Consider the following 12,226-nt stretch of genomic DNA (forward strand, 5'->3'; position numbering starts at 1 on the left):
GCTCCACGATGGAAAATACACATGCAGAGATCATCTGTTCACCCACACCACATCTCACAAAGACACGGCTGTTGAAACCCAAAATCTCCAATTTGGACTACAGACCAAAGGACACTTTTCCACCGGTCTAATGTCTATTGATCGTGTTTCTTGGCTCAAGCAAGTCTCTTCTTCTTATTGGTGTCTTTTAGTAGTGGTTTATTTGCAGCAATTCAACCATGAAGGCCTGATTCACACAGTCTTCACTGAACAGTTGGTGCTGAGATGTGTCTGTTTCTGTTACTTGAACTTTGAAGCATTTATTTGGGCTGCAATTTCTGAGTCTGGTAACTCTAATGAACATATCCTCTGCAGCAGAGGTAACTATGAGTCTTCCATTCCTGTGGCGGTCCTCATGAGAGCCAGTTTCATCATAGCGCTTGATGGTTTTTGCGACTGCACTTGAAGAAACTACATTTTCAGTATTGACTGACCTGCATATCTGGTTTTTGCGACTGCACTTTCTGGATTGACTGACCTGCATGTCTTAAAGTAATGATGGACTGTCGTTTCCCTTTGCTTATTTGAGCTGGACTTGGTCTTTTACCAAATAGTGCCATCTTCTGTATACCACCTCTACCGTGTCACGACACAACTGATTGGCTCACACATTAAGGAAAGATATTCCACAAATTAACTTTTAACAAGGCACACCTGTTAATTGAAATGCATTCCAGGTGACTACCTCACAAAGCTGGTTGAGAGAATGCCAAGAGTGTGCAAAGCTGTCATCAAGGCAAAGGGTGGCTACTTTGAAGAATCTCATAAAATATATTTTGAATTGTTTTACACTTTTTTGGTTACTACATGATTCCATATGTGTTATTTCATAGTTTTGATGTCTTCACTATTATTCTACAATGTAGAAAATAGTACAAAAATAAAAACTCTTGAATGAGTAGGTGTCCTAAAACGTTTGACCGGTAGTGTGTATCACCAGTAGTACATTTACCGTTCATTCTTATAATTACTAATCTTCAATGTTTTACTTTGGTTCCAGTCATTTATTTTAATGCATTCAATATTATTATTCCTGTTCTCATTGTCAGAGTGGACAATTGTTTGCACAACCTCACAACCACTTGTGAGAAACAAGTTTTGGTTTATTTAATTCAATTTGAGTTCTGTCAATTTAGTCGGTGTGTTTTGTTTGGAGCGCTGCTGTCAATGTTGTGTAAGGATGTGCACGCAGAGAAGTAGTTCTATAGGCTACCTGGCCTGCGTGCAAATGTAGGCATAGAAAAAGATGCCCATTTGGGGATCTGATAGTATTTCTGACTGGCTTAACGCACCACCACTAATGACCTGTGGAGCTTCTCAAAGTAATGTGGGGGGGTGGGTGGGGGGGCAATGATTGTGGAATTTTGTCAAGATAAAAATGTATTGCCATTTTGATAAATTAGGCTTTTTAAAAATCTAATATAAGTTTTGTAACACTTAGGTTATTACAAGTGTATTGCAGAAGGAGGACAATAATATTGAATGGAATGATATCAAACACATACCTTAATACATTTCATGTATATCTGGGGCGTTTTCATTACGGAAACCGTTCAGTTTTTAAGAACCAAACAGAGCAAACGAATGTTTCTATTTGACAAATTCAGATAGGTCCCTCCCGTTTCATTCGCTTCTGTTTACTAATTGTTTTGCAACAGAATTGGCGTAATGAAAATGCCCCCAGCTACAGTTGCGTCACTAGATACCACAGCCAAAGTCATCTACTTCTTATTTGGTGTGGTCAATCTTGGCATCCAACGTTATGATGAATTACCGCCACCTACTGTCCTGGAGTGTGGGCCAGTGACAGGGTGAAACTAAAACCTACCTGCCAGCCCCATTGCTCTTTAAAAATATAAAATATTTGAGACTATATCTAAAGTAACAAACCTGCTCTATACAACTTTATCTCAGGTTTCAGGATGATGTCAAGCAGCCCCTGTAGACGTCGGTTGTCCTCTTTCGATAGATACACGTTGTCCTGGTACTCTGATATCGTTTTTGCAACGGCTCTGAATATCTCCTCCGCAGGCCCTGTACATCGTTGGTTAAAAATCACTCTCAACAACTCCAATTTAGACATTTTTTCAGATAATGCCCATGGCTAGCTCGTATTGCGTTCCGTCGCCCGTGAAGCCTACAAGAGTAATGAAGAACTTCTGGGGCAAGTTATTTTAATCCTTCAAAGTAAGAATATTATGGGAAACTGAAAAATTAACAATAAAAGTACAAATGGAATTAACATTTTATACTAGTTATAAAACACACAGATCTCTTGAAGTAATGTGGTAATTGTTTAGTCAAAAAAAAAAAAAAACAGGATTCCCACTCTTAAAGAAATCGTTCCATAACCTTTCCATAAAATGTTTTATGATTTACAAGGATGAAAATACTCATTTTTAAAAATGTAAACTTTATTTAACTAGGCAAGTCAGTTAAGAACACATTTTTATTTACAACTACGGCCTACCAAAAGGCAAAAGACCACCCGCGGAGATGGGGGCTGTGATAAAAATAAAAAAAAGATTTAAGAATATATATATAATTATTTTTTTAATACATTTTTTAAAATTTCAATTATTTCATTTTTTATATATATATTCAAAATAATAATAATAATAATAGAGGGTTAAACACACGATAACTACACACCGAAGTAGGTATCATACATGTATGTGTAGATAAACAATGTATCAATTCCCTAGGTGAAAATCCAGCTTGTTCAGGTAGAGAATGGCTACTGGTGTCTAGTGGGCTGAACTGGAATCTAATGGTCTCTACTGGATTCAATAGGACCAGTTTAAGTGACCGTTTGAGCTAGACTCGGTTACAGCTTGCATCAACGTGGATTTCATCAGATCAAGATAATTGTATCACTATCGTTGGACCAATTATTTGACAGATGTTGTGCAGTGATTGCCTGGCAGGGTTCACATGGAAAGTTATAAAATGAGACTAATATAATCAAGTTAAACTATGAACAATAGTAACTGATGCCCTTCCCTACACAGGGCACAGTCATGTCCCGTGCATTCTCTCCCTGTGTCTGCTTAAGCCTTTGTTATGAAGCAATCATCACTTAGCCTATATAGTGTGTATTCTGAAGACAATTCAATGCACTTTTGGCACTTAAGCATTTGACAGACACTTGTAAGATTCCTCCTGTGTGAATGTCTCATACACAGTAGCCACATTTCCATCCACAGTTTTTATACGAGTTAAATCAAATCAAATGTTATTTGTCACATTCACATACACATGTTTAGCAGATGTGGTGATGCTTGTGTTTCTAGCTCCAACCATGCAGTAATATCTAACAATTCACAACAATGCACACAACCTAAAAGGAAAATAATGGAATTAAGGAATATATCAATATTAAGATGTGCAATGTCAGAGTGGCATAGACTAAAATACAGTAGAATAGAATACAGTATATACACATGAGATGAGTAAAGCAGTATGTAAACATTAAACATGAGTAAAGTGACTAGTGTTCCATTATTAAAGTGGCCATTTCAAGTCTATGTACAGTGGGGCAAAAAAAGTATTTAGTCAGCCACCAAATGTGCAAGTTCTCCCACTTAAAAAGATGAGAGGCCTGTAATTTTTACCATAGGTACTCAACTATGACAGACAAAATGAGAAAAAAAATCCAGAAAATCACATTGTAGGAATTTAAAATGAATGTATTTGCAAATTATGGTGGAAAATAAGTATTTGGTCACCTACAAACAAGCAAGATTTCGGTCTCTCACAGACCTGTAACTTCTTTTTTAAGAGGCTCCTCTGTCCTCCACTCGTTACCTGTATTAATGACACCTGTTTGAACTTGTTATCAGTATAAAAGACACCTGTCCACAACCTCAAACAGTCACACTACAAACTCCACTATGGCCAAGACCAAAGAGCTGTCAAAGGACACCAGAAACAAAATTGTAGACCTGCACCAGGCTGGGATGACTGAATCTGCAATAGGTAAGCAGCTTGGTTTGAAGAAATCAACTGTGGGAGCAATTATTAGGAAATGGAAGACATACAAGACCACTGATAATCTCCCTCGATCTGGGGTTCCACGCTAGATCTCACCCCGTGGGGTCAAAATGATCACAAGAACGGTGAGCAAAAATCCCAGAACCACACGGGGGGACCTAGTGAATGACCTGCAGAGAGCTGGGACCAAAGTAACAAAGCCTACCATCAGTAACACACTACGCCGCCAGGGACTCAAATCCTGCAGTGCCAGACGTGTCCCCTTGCTTAAGCCAGTACATGTCCAGGCCCGTCTGAAGTTTGCTAGAGAGCATTTGGATGATCCAGAGAATGTCATATGGTCAGATGAAACCAAAATATAACTTTTTGGTAAAAACTCAACTCGTCGTGTTTGGAGGACAAAGAATGCTGAGTTGCATCCAAAGAACACCATACCTACTGTGAAGCATGGGGGTGGAAACATGCTTTGGGGCTGTTTTTCTGCAAAGGGACCAGGACGACTGATCCGTGTAAAGGAAAGAATGAATGGGGCCATGTACAGTGCCTTGCGAAAGTATTCGGCCCCCTTGAACTTTGCGACCTTTTGCCACATTTCAGGCTTCAAACATAAAGATATAAAACTGTATTTTTTTTGTGAAGAATCAACAACAAGTGGGACACAATCATGAAGTGGAACGACATTTATTGGATATTTCAAACTTTTTTAACAAATCAAAAACTGAAAAATTGGGCGTGCAAAATGATTCAGCCCCTTTACTTTCAGTGCAGCAAACTCTCTCCAGAAGTTCAGTGAGGATCTCTGAATGATCCAATGTTGACCTAAATGACTAATGATGATAAATACAATCCACCTGTGTGTAATCAAGTCTCCGTATAACTGCACCTGCACTGTGATAGTCTCAGAGGTCCGTTAAAAGCGCAGAGAGCATCATGAAGAACAAGGAACACACCAGGCAGGTCCGAGATACTGTTGTGAAGAAGTTTAAAGCAGGATTTGGATACAAAAAGATTTCCCAAGCTTTAAACATCCCAAGGAGCACTGTGCAAGCGATAATATTGAAATGGAAGGAGTATCAGACCACTGCAAATCTACCAAGACCTGGCCGTCCCTCTAAACTTTCAGCTCATACAAGGAGAAGACTGATCAGAGATGCAGCCAAGAGGCCCATGATCACTCTGGATGAACTGCAGAGATCTACAGCTGAGGTGGGAGACTCTGTCCATAGGACAACAATCAGTTGTATATTGCACAAATCTGGCCTTTATGGAAGAGTGGCAAGAAGAAAGCCATTTCTTAAAGATATCCATAAAAAGTGTTGTTTAAAGTTTGCCACAAGCCACCTGGGAGACACACCAAACATGTGGAAGAAGGTGCTCTGTTCAGATGAAACCAAAATTGAACTTTTTGGCAACAATGCAAAACATTATGTTTGGCGTAAAAGCAACACAGCTGAACACACCATCCCCACTGTCAAACATGGTGGTGGCAGCATCATGGTTTGGGCCTGCTTTTCTTCAGCAGGGACAGGGAAGATGGTTAAAATTGATGGGAAGATGGATGGAGCCAAATACAGGACCATTCTGGAAGAAAACCCGATGGGGCCGAATACTTTCGCAAGGCACTGTATCGTGAGATTTTGAGTGAAAACCTCCTTCCATCAGCAAGGGCATTGAAGATGAAACGTGGCTGGGTCTTTCAGCATGACAATGATCCCAAACACACCGCCCGGGCAACGAAGGAGTGGCTTCATAAGAAGCATTTTAAGGTCCTGGAGTGGCCTAGCCAGTCTCCAGATCTCAACCCCATAGAAAATATTTGGAGGGAGTTGAAAGTCTGTGTTGCCCAGCAAAAGCCCCAAAACATCACTGCTCTAGAGGATATCTGCATGGAGGAATGGGCCAAAATACCAGCAACAGTGTGTGGAACGTTTGACCTCTGTCATTGCCAACAAAGGGTATATAACAAAGTATTGAGATTAAGTATTTGGTCAATAACAAAAGTTTTTTTCCACCATAATTTGCAAATAAATTCATAAAAAATCCTACAATCTGATTTTCTGGAGATTTTTTTTTCTCATTTTGTCTGTCATAGTTGAAGTGTACCTATGATCAATTACAGGCCTCTCTCATCTTTTTAAGTGGGAGAACTTGCACAATCGGTGGCTGACTAAATACTTTTTTTCCCACTGTATAATGGTCAGGATGAATATGGGTTAATAATTCAGCAATCAGGGGGGCAGAGAACTGCAGCAAAAATGGATCAAGCATATTAGCCCCAGGGGATTTTACTATTATTATTTTCAAAAAAAAGTTTTACACATCAATCTTAAGCAAGGCATCTAGTACATCACAGATAGTAAATTGTTGAAATAAACAAAGATTCACTATAAGTTGACGGGTTAACCATCGTGTCAGCTGGAGGCTGGCAGAGGGAAGAGCAGTTGTTTGACCTACCAGGATCAATTAAACCAGTTTTTCTCAAGTAAAAAGCCTGCCGAGATAAAAAAAGATGACTAAAAGCATCACTTATCCCATTCTTCTCCGTTATGATGCCAGAGGCCTGCCTTGGCAGGGAAGAAGAGGAATGTGTTCTATTCAGCGCATTGACTGTTTTCCAAAACTTAGAAGGATCACCAGCAGAGTCAGAGATTGCTTGATTAAGCTTCTGAAATCGAGATAGGACATCTGTTTCTCAATTGTCTGAAACATTGTCAGTCCACTACAAAGTCAGTTTCCTTGAATTGGCCCAGGCCTGATTTCTCATCTGAATGAGCTCAGAAAACTCAGATTCAAGCCAAGGGTTAGATCAATGTTTGACTCTGAATTGTTTAAAAAGGGTGTGTGTATCTGCCAGAGGAATAAATATGGAGAATACATTTTCTAGAGCCAACTCAGGGTCAGGAACACAGGAGACGATGGCTAAATCAGAGTAGAACGTGTCATGTTATGATGAACTTCACAGGGTGGTGAAAGTGCATGGTATGAGCTTGATGCTCCTTTCTCAAAAATATTGAGGGTCTTATTGACATGAATACAAATATTCTCACTCTTATCCATAATAAATCTCATCATGAATGCTAGCCTACCCGCACAGCCTACCCTGTCTCTGCGACCTGTTGGTTAGAGAGCACGAGCCAAGACCAGAGTAGGCACATTTGCTATTTAAAGCAACAGTTTGTGACAAAACTATTCACATAGTTAGATTTTTATTTGGTACATGAAAACTTAAGCGAAAATGTACATTGTGTGCACCACGTCATCACACACAAATTTTTATCCACAACAAGTCTGCTTGGTGGAAACTGGTGGGAAAATTCGCAAATTTTCTTTATGCAGAATTTAGAATATTCACATTAATATCTGTCGCCAATTGAATGGAAACCTAGCTAATGTTAAAGAAAGGCAGTTATGAAATATTTTCAAGTCATGGTAGCATGTGGTTCCTGCTCTTGGTCTCCTCATATTCTTACAATTATTGAAACATTTACAACAATCCTGACAGCGATATAGTTTATAGCTCATGTGATTTATCCTCACATGAACTCATGTGACTACCGCCAGTGCTGAAAGATGTGCTACTATAGCAACAATTATATGACTTCCCTTGTGTGAATCCTCATGTGCACGGTCAGACTATCTTTACGCCGAAAATATTTGCCACAATAATGACAGGAATAACATTTCTCTGTGTGAATCCTAATGTGAGACCTCAGATTACTAGGACGAGCAAAACATTTGCCACAGACCTGGCAGCAAAGTGGTTTTTCCCCTGTGTGAATCCTCATATGAAGTGTCAGATCACCAACTCGATAGAAACATTTGCCACAATCATGACAGCGATGAGGTTTCTCCCCTGTGTGAGTCTTTCTGTGATAGTTTAGATACCCAATTTGAGTAAAACATTTGCCACAATCATCACAGCGATGCGGTTTCTTTCCTTTGTGGGCCTTCCTATGAGCATCCAATTTTCCCATCTGAGTGAAACGTTCACCACAATCACTACAGCAAAATGGTTTCTCTTCTGTGTGACTCATTTGCACTGGTAACCTTAGATCCATGGTTTTTCTACCCTTCGAGCTTTGCCCTATTTCTGTCCATGTCTTCTTCAATTTGCACTGGGGATGAGAGTCACTTGTTGGCTCTGAGGAATTATCTTCCTTAGGTTCTGTTTTGATCTGTTCAGTTGAGGCCATTCTGTCTTCATATTCTTCACTTTGGGTTTGTGAGGACTGAGTTGAGTACTGATCATAGTCACTTTTCACCCAGGCAGGAGTGAATACAGAGTCTTCCTCCTCCTGGATGATCCTGAATTCCTCCTGTTCCTCTTTAATCTGTATGGGGTTCCAGTCATCTTGCCCCAGGATGGGGCTCAACTCCTGCTTACAATGCTGCTGCTCAGGGAGAAACTCCACTTCAGAGACAATGAACTGCTGGAAATCTGAAGGGAAGGAGAAAGGATGAGTTAGAACTGAAATGCTAATTAGCTGGTTTTAACAACGCTAGTATTTACACACTAGCAATGCTAGGAATTAGTTGGGGTTTTTTAAATAAAAAAAACAGAAGTCTGCCGGAGGACAGAAGTTAGTTTAAATTTAATTTGACTTAAATTTGGAAAAAAAACATAATAGAATGTAAATTAAACAGACTTTCCAAACATGGGTCTGTTGTAGACCCACTTCATCTTCGCTTACCTCATGTCAAAATAAAAGTCCTGCACAGAAAAAAAATCAACAAGTTGTGGGGGACTTTTATTTTTTTTACATGAGGTAAGCAGAGAGGAAGTGGATCTACAACAGACCCATGTTTGGAAAGTCTGTTTAATTATTCCCCCCCCCCCCCCAATTGACAGAGTAAATAGAAATATCATTTTATTTCACTATTCAGCTTTTTTTGCAAGCTAATTCCCATCAACGCTGTTGTGCAAATACTAGAGCTGCTAAAAACCTTTACACACCGATTAGATAGGTGCTTATGCGCCATCTGACATAACGGGGTCTAGGATAGGATGGCACAACCTTCTTTTTTAAGATAGTTCAGGATTTCGCCCTCATCTGTATTGTTGTCGATTGACCCAAACAGTTTTTCAAGTGTGTATAATGGGCAATCATTTTACCGGTAGCCGCAATCTGACTCTAATGATTATAATGGAAGGCGCATTGCTCAATACTGGTCTAAACACCACTAATGGTCCATTTAAAGAAAGCAAAGGTAGTACAGTGAGCGACTGTATTCAGTAATCTAAAGAACTAAACTTTTGCATAATTGGTCAGCTGTTCAATTAAGTTCTGGATCCCAAAAAGGTGTATTACTGCCACCAACTAGACGGGGTTGGAAAAAACCAAGGTATAAATAAAACCCATACGTGATAGAGAAAATGTATTTAATCCACCCACAATAACACAACATTGACAAAACCCCAAATCTCCCTTCTCAGACTCTATGACCTGAGAGGGTGGTTTGGCTTGTGACAATACTCCATGCAACTCCTTCGCCGAGAAGTATTTCATTTCCAAGAACCGCTCTGCCCCGTCCACAATGACATCTATGTTCCTCGACTTCCTCTCCACCTTGGCAGTGCCATTAATCCCCATAGCTATAAAGGCCACAATGTTAACCTTTAACATATCTGGGTCTTGCTGTTGAACTGCACACCCTGCAGCCTTCAGTGAAGGCCTATCCAACACCATGGACTCTTCAGGAGCGCCATTCGAACCCTCAACCCTTTTAACAGCCACGGCATATGAAATGCTCTGGACAGCCCCAAGTTTGGCCAGCTCATACTTTTTCACCCTTGTTGGGCATTCATGGTTCCCACCCCAATTGCAACAGGTCACATTTTCATCACTTTCAAAACGTATGGTATGATCTTTTCCACAACTTGAACGTCTTGGCTTCTCCCTTCTGCAAACACTTGAAACATGTCCAAAATCTTCACAATCACACTGCATTGGTCTTGGAACATTTTTTTTTTTTTTTTCTTAGATCTTAAAAACATTTTGTTCTAGGAGGTAATATCAGTCAGTTAACATTACCCTTATGAATTCGGTGTGCTTGTTTTTATTAAATAAATGCTTCAAATTCACAAAATGTTACATTACCTGATGAAGATTATCTCAAAACAAAATGTATAAAATCTCTTAAAGGGGCATTTATATTTGTATTTTATGTTCTCTTCGTATTCATCATCTCCAGCCCCTCCTAAAATGATTTGGTTTTAAATATACTAAAGTATCAAAAGTAATAAAAGTAAATCCTTTCAAATTCCTTATATTAAGCAAACGGCACAATTTTCTTGTTGTTCTTTTTTACAGATAGCCAGGGGCACACTCCAACACTCAGACATTATTTACAAAAGAAGTATGTGTTTAGAGTCTGCCAGATCAGAGGCAGTAGGGATGACCAGGGATGTTCTCTTGATAAGTGCGTTAATTGGACCATCATCCTGTCCTGGCATTCAAAATGAAACTAGTACTTTTGAGTGTCAATGTATGGAGTAAAAGTAAAAAGTACATTACTTTCATTAGGAATGTAGTGAAGTAAAAGTTGTCAAAAATATAAACAGTAAAGTACAGATACCCATACAAACGACTTATGTAGTACTTTACACCACTGCCATTGATCTCTATTTGGAGTACAGCGCTACCGGGGAGAGAGAGAGAGATCAACTTGACCATTTCTTAGTTTACGATTAGGTCAAAGGCTGACAACAGCCAGTTACAAATCGATAGCCCACCTTTGTCATCGTGAGTGTCGTCCGCGTCATCGGCCGTGGGGTAATTGCCCGAAGGACTGTTGTTTATTGGTGAGCCGCTGCTGACAGGCGTCTGACCTCCTTCGCCACTCACCGACATGTACCTCGACTCGGTCAGGCTGAGTTGCTTCTCTAGCATTTTGATTTGCTCTTTGCTTTGAGAGACTTCTACACTTAACGCTCCACAGCAATCCTCTACTAATTTGCAAATCTCTGTCACCGCAGCGGAGGTTAGAATGTCCATGACGGAGCTTATCCGTTGATGCAAAACACTCGACTCAGACATTTTAAGCCCTTGGTTTTGTGAAACCGGTCACAACTACTGTAGAACTACTATGGAGATGAAAAACCTTTACAAAAATGTGTTTTTACCCAGCTTGTTCAATAAATAGTAATATTGGTAAGAATATATGGCTTATTGTCAACACTTCGCCATCTTCGATAACTGTGACCTTCCTTGCGAGCGCATCCGGTTAGAGTTAAGATAGATAAAGCGCCACCTACCGCGTGGAGACTAGAAGGCGCATTACTCAGATAAATATTTGAGTACTTAACGTTGTATTTGTAGAATTATCTTACGGTAGGAATTATTCATATAGTTTGCAGAATCGCTGTTTAATATTGAGTAAATCATGGCTTGTATTATGGTTATTGGTTATCATGTTATCAACTTGAATAAAGGATCTATCACTGGAGTAATCTTAACCTCAGACAAACTATGAGGTTGTATTAGTCTCAAGATCTGGTGCAAAGCAAAATGCAAAAGTCATGCAGAAGCATATACAAAACTTCTGACAGTTATCAACTTTTGTTGATAGTATTATATATATATTAATTATACATATATATATATATATTAATCCTGCAGGATTCCTGCAGGTACCTACACAATTCGTTCACAGAGGCCCAAATTCCTGTAAGATTCCTGTGGAACTTTTTAGTAAAGGATTTGTTTTCTTTCCTTGTTTTTCCCAGTTAACCATCCTCATATTCATTCATCCTAACATCCATTCATCATTCATCTTAATATCCATATATCATTCATCCTGCAATATCCTTTCATGATTCAAACTGCAATAATAAAATGGCACCAGACCATTCAACATGATAGCCTCAACTCAAACCAGCAACAGTTACAGTGGGGGAAAAAAAGTATTTAGTCAGCCACCAATTGTGCAAGTTCTCCCACTTAAAAAGATGAGAGAGGCCTGTAATTTTCATCATAGGTACACTTCAACTATGACAGACAAAATTAGAAAAAAAATCCAGAAAATCACATTATAGGATTTTTTATGAATTTATTTTCAAATTATGGTGGAAAATAAGTATTTGGTCAATAACAAAAGTTTATCTCAATACTTTGTTATATACCCTTTGTTGGCAATGACAGAGGTCACGTTTTCTGTAAGTCTTCACAAGGTTTCCACACACTGTTGCTGGTAT

At 39.3% G+C, this 12,226-nt stretch overlaps 1 protein-coding gene across 1 annotated transcript; it reads right to left on the reverse strand.

Annotated features, from left to right (window-relative positions):
* Positions 1-7,221: 7,221 nt before the first annotated feature.
* Positions 7,222-11,294, reverse strand: LOC110527463 (uncharacterized). The gene is made up of 2 exons (XM_021608738.3): positions 10,766-11,294; positions 7,222-8,470 (listed from the first exon to the last, which is right to left on the reverse strand). Exons 1-2 carry the CDS (start codon positions 11,067-11,069, stop codon positions 7,623-7,625), a joined length of 1,152 nt encoding a protein of 383 aa, XP_021464413.3. The 5' UTR covers positions 11,070-11,294; the 3' UTR covers positions 7,222-7,622.
* Positions 11,295-12,226: the final 932 nt, after the last annotated feature.

Source organism: Oncorhynchus mykiss, chromosome 7 (assembly GCF_057628025.1).
Source record: "Oncorhynchus mykiss isolate SJ-2025 chromosome 7, ASM5762802v1, whole genome shotgun sequence".
Lineage (NCBI taxonomy): Eukaryota > Metazoa > Chordata > Actinopteri > Salmoniformes > Salmonidae > Oncorhynchus > Oncorhynchus mykiss.

What these genes read in the sequence shown, in the direction of transcription:
- LOC110527463 (XM_021608738.3), bottom strand. Translation starts at nt 11,069, where the DNA reads ATGTCTGAGTCGAGTGTTTTGCATCAACGGATAAGCTCCGTCATGGAC. An exon ending in CGACACTCACGATGACAAAG is followed by an intron (nt 8,471 to 10,765) that starts GTGGGCTATCGA and finishes CCTTCCCTTCAG; the next exon opens with ATTTCCAGCAGTTCATTGTC.